The following is a 17,729-nucleotide window of genomic DNA, read 5'->3' on the forward strand; positions in this document are numbered from 1 at the left end:
ATAATCATAATGTATTATTTTGAAATTATTATCCTAACCCCCCCCCCCCCCCCCCCNTGGCCTTGATAGATCAATCTTACGTGGCAGATACATGAAAGCAACAAGCAGCCACGTGTCAACCAAATATTCTTGACAACATCATGAAGCTGACTTGGCAGATTCTGTTACATCAAATAACTGCTAAAAAATGGAAAATTGATTTTCTTGAGTTTTATCAACACAAAAAAGTTTCATAATTTGTATTCATAAGTGAAATTTTAAATTAATTTCTCTTGTTAACATTTTTTCAGATGAGCTCGTTCCATCTAACAATTCCAATGCAATTTACATTTTCTTTGTAATTTACTAGTTATTGCACATGAACGAATTTATCCCGATAGAATTTTAACCAAGAAAACAAAAAAGTTTTTGTTTTTTTCAATTTTGAATACTCTCCACACATTCATCACATAACCTTATCTTCATCGTTACCAAAACCCCATCAAATTGCCACTTAACAATTTTTTTTTCACAAATGCAATATTCATTTCTACACTCCATCCATCTCCACCGCAGTCGCCGCCAGAAATGGCCACCAAATTTGGATTCACTATAACAAGAAGCAGTCGCCTTTTTCATGCTCCGTTTAGAAAAAAACCAATTTTTTCTCCCAATTCTGTAAGCCCTTTAATTAATTTTGGTGGAAGAAAGTTATCTATTCGACGTAGGCTATTGTTTCTCTCTCCTAAGGCCACCACCGATCAGCCAGGTAAGTTAACCTCGAGTTATTATACAAATAATAACTGGAGTTCATAGTCAAATATTTATAAATATTTAGTAGAGTTTTTGATACTGTAGAGAGTTCGGGCAAAAGCTATTGAATTCGGGAACCCATAAGTTTCACTTTGGATCCATTGCTTAGCGGTGGAACCAGGATTTTGATTGAGGGGATAAAAATACGAAAAATTCAAAGGGTTCAACATCTGCTATATATATATACATAAAAGATGATTTCAGCCGTGTAATTTTCCACTAGAGGGTAATTCGGGCGAACCCTTCAGTCCTACTTGGCTCCGACTCTGCCACTGCATGTTTTTTTTCTTTATGATGTTAGAAGTATTTTAATGATGCTTTAGAGGTGGAGTCATGATTTGAACTTATAGTTCATTTATAGTCGAACCTATAGCTTATTTTAGTTAGTGGGGTTCATTGCAGCTAATACTACAGCTCTGCCCCTAGATGTTTTCAACCTACTCTCCTTCCCGACAAGAAGGGATGTGAGGCCTTTTGAGAAAAATCGTGTAGGCTTGACCTAAAGGACGGTATCACTCCATGTTAAGAGTATCTTTAGGTTGTTTTAGCCCAACAAAAGGATCGGTTATTTGAATCTTATTTTGAAAAGTTAGAGATAAATATTATCACTATTGTATGTTGATTAATGGATATTGAAATTGGTTATGCTAATTTCAATTTGATTGTTATAGCACTAAATTCATAGATGGTTGATATATTTAATTGACATAATACATTAACTTGGACTCAACTGACATCTATGTCCTCCAACTTTGGGGATCCCGCTTTTGCTTTCAGGTCAGCTCAAGGAGGATGAGATTGAAGACAGTAAAATCTTGCAGTATTGTAGCATTGACGGTAAAGGAAAGAAGTCTCTCGGGGAAATGGAGCAAGACTTTCTTCAAGCACTACAAGTACTTAAGCATCTACGATCTCTTATTTCTTGATTGTTTTCTTTTGTCTTCTATCAACATTAATTGCACTCTTTCCTGGCGTTATACCACAGTCATTCTATTATGAAGGAAAGGCCATGATGTCAAATGAGGAATTTGATAACCTTAAGGAAGAATTAATGTGGGAAGGAAGCAGCGTCGTCATGCTAAGTATGGAAGAATTTCTGTATTATACATTGTCTAAATGATGATATGGTATTCGTATTTTTGTCTGATCGGGACTTAAAATAGGTGTAGTAATAGCGGTTTCTCACTATGCAGGCCCTGATGAACAGAGGTTCCTCGAAGCTTCTATGGCTTATGTATCTGGAAATCCAATTATGACTGATAAAGAATATGACAAGCTGAAGATGAAACTTAAGGTGCTCGGACATTAGTTGTTATTTGGATCGCAATATTGTTCATATTATGTCCAAACGACTCTTTAGTCTTTTCTGTATTGACATCTTTTAATTTTGTAGAGGGATGGTAGCGATATTGTGGTTGAGGGTCCAAGGTGTAGTCTTCGAAGTAGAAAGGTTTGTACTTCTCTGCTCGATGGGATTTACTAGTCTTATTATAATTCATATTCATCTTTCATGTCGTACTCTTGTGGAAATGCTTGTTCTTTGTCTTACATCTATGCAAGATGTCTACGAGGTTAAGTTGGTTGATGGACTTTACTTCGTGCAGGTTTATAGTGACCTTTCTGTTGATTATCTGAAGATGTTCTTGTTAAATGTCCCTGCTGCTGTTGTTGCTCTCGGATTGTGAGTAATACTTGACTGTTTTACGATGTTAAAAGAATATGTGAACTAATGATACCACACATATCCGTGTTCTTAGCTCACGAAGCAAATAGCATGATTTTTTTGTAATAGAAATGTTTTGCCAATGTCTTGCTAGGTTTTTCTTCCTAGACGATTTGACTGGATTCGAGATCACTTATCTTTTGGAGGTACGCCTTGTTACCTGTATTGGTCCTTATTTCATTGCTAAGGTATCAAACTCTTCAAAAATACTGCTGGGTGTATGCCGAATCCTCCAAAAGCTACGCCTTTTTGGAAGATCTAAAACAGCTGGGGCATCATTTTTGGAGGGTCTGAGTAACATAACTAGCTAGATGAAAGATCAGAGTACTCATTAGACTTTGTAATGATATAATTTATCGATTTGCAGCTTCCAGAGCCTTTCAGTTTCATTTTCACATGGTTTGCTGCTTTGCCATTGATATTATGGCTATCCTTTACAATCACAAACGCCATTGTTAAAGATTTTCTGATCTTAAAGGTAAGATCTCATGATCATTTCAGGCGTGCGTAGTATTATCTTATAAGCTATGTGTTCGACATTTAACACAAATAATCTCCATCTTTAGGGCCCCTGTCCAAATTGTGGAACAGAGAATACTTCCTTCTTTGGTACAATATTATCGGTATCTAATGGGGGTTCCAGCAACAAAGTAAAATGCTCAGGGTAAGTTGACATTAACACTTCAGTTTTTCGGTGTTTATCATGATCTATTCATAGTGTAATCGTCATCACCATCATCTTCCGCAGTTGTGGGACAGACTTGGTCTATGATTCAGATACGCGTTTGATTACATTGCCTGAAGGAAGTAGTGCATGATTCGAGGTATATACCTAGCTAGGCCTAGCCTTTTTATCTATTATAACCTATGCTGCTCAGATTGTTTAAAAGTACCACCAAGTGTGTGTCGAAATCCTCCAAAAGCATTGCATTTTTGGAGGATCCTATTCAGGTGCTTCAACAGTTTTGGAGAGTCTGAGAGATAATATATTATCGCTTGTATGTAGAAGCATAATATATCAGAGGGGGATCCAGGACTTTAACTTATAAGTTCCGGACCACAACCCCTTTTGTTTATTGGGTTCTCTGAATATATCATTTATACATATTACGTGAATTTCATAACACAAATACATGATTTGAGCCAATCACCCTTAATATATGTGCTTCCTTCATATAGAAAACCTGTTCCGTTTACTGATTTCTTGCAAACTGCAGGATGATTTTATATATGGAGATATCTGCACAAGAGATTTGCTCTTTAACACAAGCTGGGCATGGAAGAGAGACCATATGATGCAGTTTGTGAAAATGAAAAACAAGTTCAGTATTGAATTTGTGAATGATTTGCAACTTGTATTGTGTGAATATGTTATGTAATGTATTGTGTGTGACTATAAGTATATCAATAAAAAAAAAAAAAACAGTTAATGAGCTTCTCTTCTGATGTTATTTTAACTTATGAAAAGGCTTAAACATGTCATTAAACTATCGAGAATGAAATGACCTATCCATGTCACCCACTAATAGTTGGGCATAAAAATTCCACTATCCACCGATGTGATAGGCATAATACATAAATATGTCCTTTAACTTGGCTTCAGCTAACATTACGCCTTCTAGCTTTGGGGGTGTACAAGTAGGTACTTAAACTTGTTTAAAATTGAACAAGTGGACACACACGTCATAATTTAAGTAGGATGCCACATAAGAAACAAAAATGTCACATAGAATGTGTCTATTTGTTCAAAAATGAGTTCTCCATTATTTGTAGAAAACAATAAATCAAGAAAATGGCACTGAATAACAATAGTAATGTACAACACGTAAGTTTATAACCTGCCAGCACGTTTCTATGAAACATAATTAATTTTCAAATACCAAAGTTGACTTATAAAGGTTACATTGTTCGTGTTGGCACGAAGTGTTACATTTTTGTAACATAATTTATACACACAAAAAAAAACTATATATTAAGGTCTTATATCTTTACAAAAATCAAATAAGCCATTACAATTTTCTTGATTGTAAGCTAATTTTTCATGGCCTCTTTTCACCATAGATGGAGCTTGACAATGTTCTTGGTGGTTGCAACATTAGCAATCATCGATCGAGCAAATGGCGCGGGCTATGGTGACACCCCTAGCGGCTTTCAAGCAACAGCTTGGCAACCCTCTCATGCTACGTTCTATGGCGATGAGAGTGCTTCAGCTACCATGGGTGCGTTTACTTAATCGATAAACTATTTTGATTTATATTCATTATTATGACGTTTTACATATATAAATAGCGAAAATTCACGTAGAAGTATTGCCTTATTTTAGCAATGAGTGATATTATTATCGTGGAATATGTTTGTATAAAAGCATTTCATTATACTACCATACCAATTGTAGACATCCTCAATATTTATTCTAATGATTTAAGTTATATATATGGGTAAGTACAAAAGTATTTTACACACTATCAATAAATTTTAATTTGTGATAGCATGTTATACTACTAGAAAACACAGATTCTTTAAGGACATTTTCAATGCGTAAATATTCTTTTTGTATTGGTCAGTACGTAGAATTTAAACTCTTACTTCAACTTGTTAGACCTACTAGAAAAATCTAAAAGATCACACATTTCATTAGCACCAACACAATCTTTTACAAGAAACGCAATAGTAACCCTATGTAACTCTAGAATATCTAAGAAAGATGTCGCATCAATATTGTATTCTCTAAAAATACACTATCTTTGAAGGAATTAATACGTGTCAGACTACATTTTTTAAGAGTACAAGCAACGTAGCATTAACCTGCAAAATAAGACATATTACCTACTACTACCAGGGGCGGACCTAGGTAGAGCTCAGGGGGTTCACCCGAACCCCCTCGTCAAAAAATTACACTGTATATATAACGTCAAATTNTAATCCTGCAAGTGAGATCTTGGGATCAGGGTAGAGTGTATGCAAATGTTGCCCCTACCTTGAGAAAACAGAAAGTTTGTTTCCGATAGACCCTCGGCTCAAAGAACGATAAAAGATTAAAACGCTCTGATAGTGTAATTATTACACTGTAATACTTTCTTGTTAACTTGCGAAATAAGATAGATTACGTGCTACAACAGATAAAAACACACTAATTAATAATGTGAAATCTTTTTGTAGGGGGCGCTTGTGGATTTGGAAATTTGGTCACATCAGGTTATGGAACAGATACAGCAGCATTGAGCTCAGTATTATACAGCAAGGGATTTGCATGTGGACAATGTTTCCAAATAAAATGTGTGCAGTCAGACTCTTGCTACTCAACAATTGTAACAGTGACAGCAACAAATCTCTGTCCACCAAATCCTGCACAAGACAGTAACAATGGTGGTTGGTGTAATCCACCTAGAACACATTTTGATATGGCCAAACCTGCTTTCATGAAAATTGCTCAATGGAAGGCTGGAATTGTCCCTGTTTCTTATCGCAGGTAAATGATTCATTTTGTGGTTGAACATTTAATACTGGCATAATACATAAATAGACACTCAGTCTTGGTTTTAGCAGGCAAGTAAGCACTCTAATTTTGAGTATGCATATCTCAACTCGTCTCCACTCTGTCAGTTGAACATTCCAACTTACAAAATGATATAATTTAGACACCTCCAAAATTTATGTCCATGATACATAGTAGGAATGAGTTAGAGTGTTTAGTTGTCAGTTTGAGACCAAGTTAAGGTTATTTAGATGTATGTTTTCAAAGTTTGAGTGCTTACTTGACAACTGAGATCAAGTTTGAGTGTCTACTTATGTATTATGTCTTCAATATTTTAGTGACTGTCAAAGGTTGTGGTGGAGTTATAAGTACTCCTCCAACCAAAGGTCTCGCTTTCAATCCCTAGAAATGAAGTCGCCTTTAGTAGAGAGAACGTTTTACCCCTTATAATAGGACTTTTCGGTGAGAATCTGATTAATTGGGCACTAAAGTAATCGGATGGAAAACTAAAAAAAATTAACATGTTAATCTTTGTTTTATCACCTGATTCTTGATATGTGTTTTGGGTCCTGACTATTTCGGGCTTCATGTAAGACTCATTAAAAGAGGAAGTACTGCATATTAGGATTTTCTTCCATTCCTAGGGCTTGATGTGTTATTTACCTTAGATGCTGCAAAAGCAAACTTTTAAGGCGAGTTTTTTTGAGTTAAATTTAATTTGTTGCCATCAACTCAAACTATAAATATAAGTGTAGCAAGAAATTTTTTTAAAAAATATGTATACCTATAATGAAATATAACATCAGAGATGGTGTAATTTTCCGAGAAAAGAATTTCAATAGACACCCTTTGGACACACACAAATACGCTTGTGCTTAATATGCGTTTAAATAAAACAAATTGATAATTATATAATAGTGGTAGAATCAGTTGTGTGCATCTCGATTATTCCATCCGACATTTACTACCTCTAACATGTACCATTGCTCTCATGGTTGTAGGGTACCCTGTGTTAAAAAAGGTGGAATCAAGTTTAGTCTTCAAGGAAATGGGTATTGGTTATTGATATATGTGATGAATGTTGGTGGAAGTGGAGATATTGCAAGTATGTGGGTGAAGGGAACTAAAACAAGTTGGTTAGCTATGAGCCATAATTGGGGAGCTTCATATCAAGCATTTGCAACTCTAAGTGGCCAAACACTTTCTTTTAAGATCACTTCTTACACATCTAAAGAAACAATTATAGCTACTAATGTTGCACCTTCTAGTTGGCAAGTAGGAATGACTTATCAAGCCAATGTCAACTTCAACTAATGATCACGTAGTCCTATGTTTTTTTGGACTTCTCAAGCATTTATTCTTGATTTTTTCAATATTATTTCTCGAGTTTTATTTTGCGATTTGATCTTGTAATAGTTGATACTATGTAAGAACGAATGATGCAATGTATTCATATAGACGATCTCAAAATATAGTTTTTCTAAATTCATGTATATAAGACTACATTACATTGATGATTTTTTAAATCATCTCTCAAACAGATGAGAATACAAGAAACAATATTGAATTTGTTGGAAAGTAGAAACAAACTAGTACTATATGTTATTATGAAGTAATTATTATTCCTCTATGTGCTGACAATAATTAAAAGAGTACAAGCCAATTTCATGGAAGTTACATCATACTAGGACATTTCTTCAATGACCATTGGCAAGTCCATTCTCAGTACATTTCTTGGCATAGAATCTTCTGTACTTCGAATCAACTTCTGTGAGGTAGTAAGTGCCTGGAGCTAGAAGGCTGCAATCCTTGCTCGTCACAAAGTCTTTACCCCCATACCTGTGCTCCATTATTTTCATTGTTTCGATGAAATTTTCAGGAGTGAACTGCACAAAAGATTGTTTGTCAAAGATAGTTAAGGAACTCAACCGTCACAGTGTTGGCAACGAGTTCAACGTCCATGAGTAAATTATAAAGACGATTTTATCATACCTCATGCCTCGACTTCAATTTCTCTTCAACGTTCATCACAGCTGCAATGTTGGACAAGTTAAAAGGATGTTGACCTTCGTGAAGCTTTAATGAGAACATTGTTGCAGTCAACCCACTCCCGTAAGAGAACAAGACTACCCGCTGTCCAGCCTGAGTTGACAAAATCATTTGAAATTATAAGAAACACGATAGATTATAGCAAGAAAACAGGCCAAAAGGAAAAGAAGTAGCTCGTAGTTACCAATGAGCTGTGCTTGTTGTGAAGGAGGGATGCAAAAGCAGCATAGAGAGACGCGGTGTACATGTTGCCAACTTGTTTTGGTACTAATGTGGTCGGTTTTACCTTCTCGTCATAAAATGGTTTTGCCACTTGCCAGGATGTCTGTATATGCAATATTTAGTTAGTTCCAATCTCAACATGTATAATTGTTAATGCAATTCTTCCTACTGAAAGCTTCATTTTCAGCATTCTAAACATATACTGGAAGATAAAAACGAAGCCATTTGAAAATGAAAAAAAAGAAGACAATATTTCTACGAAATCAACGAATATGAAAGCTTATGTATGGACCTTCTCAAGATCACGGCTTTGATAACTCTCATCACCAGTTAGGGATGAAAATGGTGCCAGCTTTTCTTTAGTAGACTCATCAATGGAACTGCAAATGCAAAATCGAATAAGATCAGTCAACTGAATTCCGTTTACAAAATAAAAAGCAATTCCTTTAGTACGGAATATGTGCAACCCACCTAGCGTTCCTTGTAAAGTCATTGAACATCAACCGAGCAGTGCTCTTCTGTACAAGCTGCAGGATTAAATAAAACAAACGTTCAGGTAATCCTTATCATCACAAAGAAAAAAGATCAAAATTCTGTATTGGATCCATAAAGTACCTTGTTGTATGGTGAATGGAAAACAAAATAGGCTGCATCATCAATCGAAAACTGCTTGCCCTCCAATTTTTCGTATCTAGAATGTGAACAAAGAGATTATTAAAGACTATAATAGAGAGGTTCGTTTGGAATACTAGAATGTGTGCTCAACCGGCAGCTTACTTGTTGCATAAGCTCTTGTAGCAAGAATCAAGTGCCATAAGATAACAAGTTTGTGAAAGCTTGCCATCAACCACCTGCAAACCAACAATTAATTATCAATTAACCATCATATAGAGCACATATGGAAATTCATATACCAATAAACAATTTCCTATATATTTCTTTTAAATTTTGTCCAGTAACCAACATATCAAAGCACTCCTGTGTAAAAACAGATGATTAACGATTGCATGGGCTCAAGTGAATTACTGGATATTCACTGTCGAGGATGGGCTTGTAAAAATCATAGACATGGGCCATATGGCTAGCCCTAATCTTGCTTTCGAACACAATAGGAGCATCTGGCCCGACTAGCATAGCAATTGCTGCAGCACCTCCAGTAGGCCGAGCAGCTCCCTCAGCATAGACCTGTCAAAATAAGCTCCTGAAATTAGTGAATGTTTATCATGCAGATGCTCAAATTCATCACAAATATGTACCAAATGAGCAATGCAAACTCAATATTTTGAAGACAACACATATGCTGTAGAAATTCTATGAATGTGATGAGCTTACCGCACTATCAGTGCATACAACGAGTCCATAGCGACCATCCCATGAAGAGCTCTCGACCCAATTCACACAGTTGAACAATGCGGCAGTTCCCCCATAGCATGCATTAGTTGAGTCGACTCCTTCAATGTCAGTATTTCCACATGTCTGCTTTTTTGACACAGTAAGGAAGCAGGATAAGTTTTCATTGAACAAAATTCCTGTTAGTCATAATGTAAAGCTCTGCTTGGGAAGTGGAATGTCAAGTGAGACAAAAATAAATCACATACAACAACAATAATAACTACGTGTCAAGCCTCAAACAAGTTGCGCGGGTATATGAATCCCTACTTCTTCACTTAAGCTCATTTCATATCATCGTAAGACAAAACAGATGCAACAATCAATGTTTAAGGATGATGTACAACAAACAATAAACTCACTTTTTTCAACAAACAGGATGAGCAAGTGCATTCAGGGCCAAAAAGTTAACATTACAACATATTTCAGGCAGAATTAAGCGGATCCAACATTTGAAATCTCTGTCCTAATACTTGGCTGCAAGATATATTCATCATCTTGAGCTAGTGTGTAGTGAGTAAATCTCTAACTATCTAGTTTTCATTTTGGTCGATCAATCGGTTTGCTTATATGCCAGAAGTCTAGGATACAAGTCATAAAACACATATTCGATTCATTGAACGTGCCATGATAGACGATTTACTAAACAAGCATTGCTAGAACTGTGTACCTCAAATATTTGCATCAGGAATGTCTTGATGGATTTGCTCTTATCAATTACGGTTTCACTTCCAACCTCTAGACGACCAATTTGCTTTGGATCAATAGCATACTTCTCCAAAAGGGAAGTAACTGCTGTCAAACTGAGCATGAACAATTTAATTAGAAGACAGTACAGTGACAAAAATTACAATGATAAATTTATCATGTTGTACATCTAGCAGAAGAAACTACTAACACCTTCAAACTACATACTTCAGAATATAAAGAACTAAACACACGGAGAAGTGTTTATCTACATAAAAAGAAAAATATGACCAATTTATGCAATGTAATTTTCCGACGAGGGAGACATACCTCATTGATATAACATCTTCCACCTCGGTGCAAAAGCCCATACAATCTTGTCCAAGACCAATTGTGTATTTCCCTTTGCTTGCTCCATCATGAGCCTCCAATGCTTCCTATATAATGCAAAACAAAATGAATTTCTTTCTTTTTCTTTTTTTGCAAGTGATCAGAATTTAATTGCCTTAAACTTGTCTCAATTAACAGAGTAAAAATATAATAGTTTAATAATTGTCACAATTAACATGACATCTTTTTCTTTTTAGTCTGTCCCAAAAAAAAATCATTTTTTCATAATTAGAAATAACTTTACTTTAAATTATTATCATAGTCACACATATATCTAAAATTTATTTTATACCACAAATTCCAAAAGTCTTTCATTTTTTTAAACTCTGTGTTAAGTCAAACCTGTACAACATAAATTGACTCGGAGGGAATAAAGTTTATGCTCATATATGCACTGTTAGGCGGAGCAATGACCTATGAATCTCTATGTGAAACAATTAAGGGATTTTGAACTAAAAAAAGAGATTAAAAAAAAGCATGTAAGGAATATTTTACCAGAAATAAAACATATGAAAAAAAGATATTCTAATTTGTTTTCAAAAAAAAGACAATAAAGAAAAGAAAATTCCGTATAAGAAAGTGACAAAAATTAAAATTTCCCAAATTCTCAACCAACTTAAAGCACTTAATATAGTATGCTAAGCATTCAAGTAATCAAAGTAATTAACACACATATCAATAAATTATATAATCAAAGTTTATAGCCTGTTTGGCTAAATTTCAAAAATAATCTTGTACTATTTTTTAAGTGAAAAATAATTTGTGTCCATTTGAAAAACAATTCTAAACTTTTCAAAACTGTTTCTAATTTATTTTTTTTCCAAAAAGTACTATCGGAATTTATTTTATTTTATTTTTTAAGCTTCAAAAACAACTTTCAGTTAGTATTTTCTCCAAAAATTTGACTAAACACTAAACAGCTCAAATAAGCATTTCCGATCTCTTAAAAACTTAACCAAACAGGCCGTTAGTTTCACAAGTGTATGTGTATGTGTATGTGTATGTGTGAGAAAGAGAAAGTACCTGCTGTAGGCAAGTAGGAGGAAAGTAAATCTCGACGGCGAGAATTCCGACATTCTTCGGTTGAGCTGCCATTTTCTGATTTCCGATTTCTTCTCTTCGACTATTATCAAACAGTATTAAACTGAACAAATCGAAATAACCGCCGGCGAACACACACACACACGTACTCTTTCTTCTCCGAGTCGATGTTAAACTGAGCAGATCGGAATAACCGCCGGTGAACACACCGTTTTCTCTCACTCTAAATCTCCTCGAATTGAGCGCCGGCGAACACACACTTTTTCGTTTTGCAGAAGAGAGAGAAAGGCGAGTGATGATTTGTGCTTGTAAGGCTTTCACATATTTATACTAACCGGAGAGTGGAGTCTTGGAGACTGCTAAGAAATTTTCCATTTTGATATTCCGCAGACTAATGAAGAAAATAAATACATAGTTCGGCAGACATGTATACATGTGATCGTATGGAGGAAAAGTATATTTATCCAAAAGGTATTTCCTTCTAATTTATATTTTTTGAGTCAAATAATTTAAGTTTGATTGAAAATTTACATGTGAAATCTTCAATTATTTTAAAATGAAATTTATATATTTGTAAAAAGTACTATAAATCACAATAACTAATAATTAAAAGATTATATAAAAAATTTACAGATAAACTTATTTAAATCTCGAAATCCAAAAAGTATCATACAAGTTGAGACGAAAGGAGTAATAAAATAAAGTAAGTAGTTCAGGATAAGAAACAAAATATTTATATATATAAAATTTTTCATGTATTCTTAATTATAGAAGCTCTTATTATTTACCAAAAACAAAAATGCACATTTTTCTTTTTAATTTATAACTTAATTATGATAAATATATGATTTGAAAAAAAATAAATGGCGAAAAGGGGTGGGTGTTTGGTATTTGGTTTGGGATTCTCAAATTTTGGATTTGGTAATTCGGTAATTAGTAGTGAAAAGTAGATATCAAATATCATATTTTTAAATACGGTTTGGTAATTCAATAATCAATAAATTAAACTTCGATATGGTATTCGGTAGTACCGTATTGAAGTTGTAGCCAATTGTATTACAAAGCTAATACTCTTTCTCCAATTATTTCTATTTTTGTTTATGTGGAGGCACAATATAATAGAATATCAACAAGTAAGAAGACACCAAGAAAAGCAAATCGATACAACTAAAAAACATATGTGTTTGAATTGTTATGTTTATTCTTTAACTTTCTCTTTGAACTTATACTATGAGTAATGCACATGTTAATATATGACCTTCATTAAATAAATAATGCAGTATTTGGGAAATACCGAATACCAAATAATACTCATGTCTCATACCAAACCTAAACCCGAATATCATAATTCTAACATATTATTCCCGAATACCATATCAAATACCAAATATTGAATTGCCGAATATCAAATTATCAAAAAATTTGATTCGATTTTTGATATTTTATGCCCAATCCTATCTTTGAGAGCTATGGGTTCTTATCGCTACATAGATGTTGGTTAACGCTAAAAGCTCCTTTAACACAAGTCGAAGTCATTGTTTCAATTTTGATCTAATAATCACCTATTTCTACATTAGTTTAGTTTTTTTTTTCTTGCCAAATTCACATATTACATAAATTTAGAGGTGGATTGAATCGAATGTTTATTTCATAAAAAAAAGAATAAAATTCATCTATAGTCTATTCTTTTTAATTTTTTATATATACAAGACTACACTACAAACATTACTATTGTTATTGTGGTAATGTTGGTAGTTAATTGATCTTAAACTTGAATAATAAAATAAAAAAGAGAATTTTTTTTCTAAAGGTACATGGAAAAATACCAGATCTATACTACACTACAAACATTACTATTGTTATTGTGGTAATGTTGGTAGTTATTTGATCTTAAACTTGAATAATAAAATAAAAAAGAGATTTTTTTTTCTAAAGGTACATGGAAAAATACCAGATCTATTATCTGTTTTTTTGTCATTAGGGACAAATCCACTTTCAATATATAATATTTAATAATTTGATAATAATAATAAAAAAAGACCCCACTTCTATTATACTAATAATAATAATATGACAGCCAAACTTGACTCCAACTTCATTTTTTTGTGAATAAGATTGGACTATTTCTCATGGAATCGAATTTCAATTTAGTCTTATAATTTATGATTAAACATATTTAATCTTTAGTTAATTGATATATTCAATTTTAATTTCTATAAATCTACTCAAATTTAATGAATCACTAAGCGTAAATTGTTTAACTAGAGATGTGCATGTTAATTTTTTATTGTTAATTCACATTTGAAAGTAGTATAATTTTAAAAATAATCTAAATATCACATGTTTCTTGAATAATAAAGGAATCATAATACACATTTTAATTAATTGAAGACGACATATACTTAATTAAATATTACAAGGATCAAAATCCAAAATTACAAATGTTGATGTGTTATGTTAGATTTTTATTGTTACTTTATATTTGAGTAATATAGTTATAAAATACTCCAAATAACACACATTTTTATATTAAGGAGTAAAAAATACAACTTAAATTAATTAAAAATTAAATATACTTAATTAAATGCTATAAGGGTCAAAACTAAAATTTACCAATAAATAAATAAATACAATTAGTAACTATTAGATATAATTTATAATTAAAGTTTAAGATGAAATAAGTTATTGCATCTTCCTCCTCCCCACTTATAAGTATAAATTTATATGTAACCTAGCAAAAAGTACGAATTTATCAAGATATAATATTTTATAATATTATATATTGAGATACTTGACATAATATTTTATGTTCAACAATATATTTTTAAAATTTTAAAATTTGTTCATAAATCGTATTTGATGTATACGTTTTATGCCTTCTCTATTGATCTTCAATGCATTTCCTTTTCCCCTCTCTTAATAGCATTTGTGGAACTAGGAAGTAGCACATAATCACTCTTATTATAAAATAATATATATTTATATATACTAGATAATGTTGCCCGTGCTATGCATGGGCCCAATAATATAAATGGTATATTTTGGGGCTAATAACCGAGTTTTTGAAGCGATTGTTTGCATGAATAAAGGAATAAGTTTTTTTATCACAAACCTGTACTTTCTTTAACACTATTTAAAGGCATAATAAGACTACTATACCCACATACAACATTTTTGAAATATTTTTTGTTGTCAATTATTATGATTTATAGTATTTTTACGATAGATTCACTTCAAAAATCATTGAAATTTTTTGTATTTTTTTTCAAAACATATTTTATGTTATCAATTATCATGATTTATAGTATTTTTACGCAATTTTTAAATATAAAAAAAAATAAAAAAAATAAGACAAATAAATTAAAATGGACCCAATATATGTTATTTTTTATCTCAATTTATGTGACACAAATGAAATTTGGAGAGTCATCCAAATTTTCATATTTTTAAAAAAAATGTTTGAAGTTATTAATTATTGTGATTTATAATATTTTTATGTAACTTTGAAATAATGTACATTACTGGTCATTTTGTCCTAATTTATGTGATATGGATCAAATTACAAAATTAACCCTTTTAAAATGTCTTTCAGATATTTTAAGTTGTTATTGTTATTATTTATAATACTTTTTTGGTAATTTTAAAATGATATGTGTTATTTTTTCTATCTCAATATATGTGAGTCTGATAGAATTCTGAGAGTCAATCTATTTTATTATATAACTTTTAAATATTTTAAAGCTTTTTAAGTCATTTGTAAATGATATATGTTGCTTCCTTGATTGAGACTTTTCCATTTGTGAGATATATATATATATATACATATTCTATATTATTTTAAAAGGGAGTTTATGCCCAAGTTGTACTTAGTTAATAAATATAATATATAATATTCAAGAAAGTCCCAATGTTGAATATTATATATTATAGTTGGGTATAAACTTCTTTTTAAAAGTCCCACAAGTATAATATATAATATTCAAGATTGGGAAAAGTCCCAATCTTAAATATTATATATTATACTTGGGCCTAAACTCACTTTTATAATATAGTATATATATATATATATATATATATATGTAATTGAAAATATATAGAACATGTAGTAAGCCTAATTAATTAAAATTTTCAAAGTTGTGAACCACCAATTTGAAGTTTTATCTCTTTTTATTACCAAACTTATTGGTTAAATTTGACTTCGTAAATTCTTTCTGATCAATTGAATATTATATCACAAACTATTAGTATAGTGTTGACAGCCAAACTTGACTTTAGTGTTATTACAACCACTTATTATTTTGATGATTATTTTTGTACAACTTCTTTGATTAGAATTAATTACTTTTTAAAAAAAATATGTGATTTTCAATATGTTTTAGTTAAGAGTAAAGTAAGAAGTATTTATTGTATATTATATTTATTTGTGTCTATTAGCTGATTCTATTCTTTTGCCTACTAGTTAGTTTGAAGCTTTTTCAATAGTACATATAATAACAAATATATGTAGTTGATTTTAATTTTCTCAGCGGATAATAGTGAGGGAGTGTACAACGAATGATTCTACAAATAAAAAGATTAATGATCGAGTTCCATTCAAGTGAGTGAGTAAAATATGTGTTAAGAAAGTGAATTTGATTTACGAATTTTCAACAAGTAAAGAATCGATTCTTTTACATTAGTATTATTATGGAACTGGTACTTGATGACTTTTAAGTATTTTTAAATATGAAAACATGCTAATATTCAATAAAGTCATATAAACTGAAATAAAGGAAATATATATATTATTGATAAGAAAATTGATCCACTCCTTGTTATAGGCTTCACTGCTAAGAGTCCATGGTTACCAAGGACATATCTAGATTATCATTTATTGTTTATCTGGATTTAATAATATTTAATTTTTATATATATATATATATATATATATATATATATATATATTAATTGATTCACTAAATATTAATAAATATTTTTGTTATGAATTCAATTATTATTATTATATATAAACTTAAATTTAGTACAAAAATTTATAAATTTTAAATTTTGAGTCTATCCGGTTATGTCCATGTTTAGTAACTGGTACTTAAAGTGTTTGATATTTTATTGTCTTTTTAGAGTCAATAATAGAGTACTAGACACCACGCAGACATTTTTAGTTCAGCAACCTATATTGAAGATTTTCCTCACATAGTTACATTCTTTTCTTTTTAATAAGGTTACATCTTTCGAGGTGCGATTCTTTTTGAATTTTATTAAGGTGCGCAAAATATTTTATACTTTTTCATTTCAAAATAAATGAATTGTTGAAATATAACACATCTTTCAAGAAAAGAATATTAATATATTAATTATACATTACTTTTTATTTTTATCTTTTTAAAGTATTATCAAATTACTCTTTAGAATGACTGAATACTAATCATGATAGCTATTTTCATACACTCTACTGTACTCATTGTAATTTGAGTCAAAGGTCTTTTCGGAAACAACATTTCTATCTTCATGAGATATAAATAAGATCTACATACACTTTACTCTACTCATACTCCCAGTAAAATTTCGAATACTATTATTTAAAAGGTATAAAAATCATGATCTAATTAGAAATAGCTTTCACTTATGTGTTTTGATATACTAAAATATTTTATAGAATAACAAATAAAATTCAATGACACACATTCTAAAATTTTAAGAAAAAAATTATATTTTCTATCAAAATGGGGGAGAAATATAGATATTATTATAAACTTTAATACTCATAATCACAACACTACATTATACTCTATCTTTCCCCTTGTATGATTATCATATCACACTTCAAGGATTAATTTAGTATTATTTATGTTCATGATCCATTGGGGACACTTCCAATTTATAGCAATAATAATACAAATGAATGTAACTAAAAATACAAAAAGAAAATCCATTGATAAATCACAGAGAAAGAAATGATGGGAT

At 31.4% G+C, this 17,729-nt stretch overlaps 3 protein-coding genes across 3 annotated transcripts; 2 read left to right on the plus strand and 1 right to left on the minus strand.

Annotated features, from left to right (window-relative positions):
• The first annotated feature begins 517 nt into the window (after positions 1-517).
• Positions 518-3,910, plus strand: LOC125842283 (PGR5-like protein 1B, chloroplastic). The gene is made up of 11 exons (XM_049521557.1): positions 518-748; positions 1,570-1,685; positions 1,778-1,874; positions 1,986-2,086; positions 2,186-2,242; positions 2,397-2,473; positions 2,610-2,661; positions 2,883-2,993; positions 3,082-3,179; positions 3,264-3,339; positions 3,733-3,910. The coding sequence occupies exons 1-10, from the start codon at positions 568-570 to the stop codon at positions 3,331-3,333; spliced, it is 960 nt and encodes a 319-aa protein (XP_049377514.1). The 5' UTR covers positions 518-567; the 3' UTR covers positions 3,334-3,339; positions 3,733-3,910.
• A 617-nt stretch (positions 3,911-4,527) lies between these two features.
• LOC125842369 (expansin-A18-like) lies at positions 4,528-7,802 on the plus strand. Its single transcript, XM_049521648.1, has 3 exons — positions 4,528-4,734; positions 5,675-5,984; positions 6,992-7,802. The coding sequence occupies exons 1-3, from the start codon at positions 4,557-4,559 to the stop codon at positions 7,302-7,304; spliced, it is 801 nt and encodes a 266-aa protein (XP_049377605.1). The 5' UTR covers positions 4,528-4,556; the 3' UTR covers positions 7,305-7,802.
• LOC125842368 (hydroxymethylglutaryl-CoA synthase-like) lies at positions 7,683-12,130 on the minus strand. The gene is made up of 12 exons (XM_049521647.1): positions 11,751-12,130; positions 10,668-10,774; positions 10,321-10,453; positions 9,594-9,737; positions 9,288-9,446; positions 9,039-9,112; positions 8,877-8,952; positions 8,733-8,788; positions 8,554-8,641; positions 8,224-8,364; positions 7,983-8,132; positions 7,683-7,876 (listed from the first exon to the last, which is right to left on the minus strand). The coding sequence occupies exons 1-12, from the start codon at positions 11,820-11,822 to the stop codon at positions 7,688-7,690; spliced, it is 1,389 nt and encodes a 462-aa protein (XP_049377604.1). The 5' UTR covers positions 11,823-12,130; the 3' UTR covers positions 7,683-7,687.
• Between the last annotated feature and the right edge of the window lie 5,599 nt (positions 12,131-17,729).

The sequence above is a fragment of the Solanum stenotomum genome, chromosome 10, assembly GCF_019186545.1.
Source record: "Solanum stenotomum isolate F172 chromosome 10, ASM1918654v1, whole genome shotgun sequence".
Classification (NCBI taxonomy): Eukaryota; Viridiplantae; Streptophyta; class Magnoliopsida; order Solanales; family Solanaceae; genus Solanum; species Solanum stenotomum.

Excerpts from the sequence above, each read along its gene's own strand:
- LOC125842283 (XM_049521557.1), top strand. The coding sequence starts at position 568 with ATGGCCACCAAATTTGGATTCACTATAACAAGAAGCAGTCGCCTTTTT. Across the intron at positions 2,087-2,185 it reads AGCTGAAGATGAAACTTAAG|AGGGATGGTAGCGATATTGT; the intron begins GTGCTCGGACAT and ends TTAATTTTGTAG. Across the intron at positions 2,994-3,081 it reads AAGATTTTCTGATCTTAAAG|GGCCCCTGTCCAAATTGTGG; the intron begins GTAAGATCTCAT and ends CTCCATCTTTAG.
- LOC125842368 (XM_049521647.1), bottom strand. The coding sequence starts at position 11,822 with ATGGCAGCTCAACCGAAGAATGTCGGAATTCTCGCCGTCGAGATTTAC. Across the intron at positions 9,738-10,320 it reads TCCTGATGCAAATATTTGAG|ACATGTGGAAATACTGACAT; the intron begins GTACACAGTTCT and ends TCAAAAAAGCAG. Across the intron at positions 8,642-8,732 it reads GACTTTACAAGGAACGCTAG|TTCCATTGATGAGTCTACTA; the intron begins GTGGGTTGCACA and ends TTGCATTTGCAG.
- LOC125842369 (XM_049521648.1), top strand. The coding sequence starts at position 4,557 with ATGGCCTCTTTTCACCATAGATGGAGCTTGACAATGTTCTTGGTGGTT. Across the intron at positions 4,735-5,674 it reads GAGTGCTTCAGCTACCATGG|GGGGCGCTTGTGGATTTGGA; the intron begins GTGCGTTTACTT and ends ATCTTTTTGTAG. Across the intron at positions 5,985-6,991 it reads GTCCCTGTTTCTTATCGCAG|GGTACCCTGTGTTAAAAAAG; the intron begins GTAAATGATTCA and ends TCATGGTTGTAG.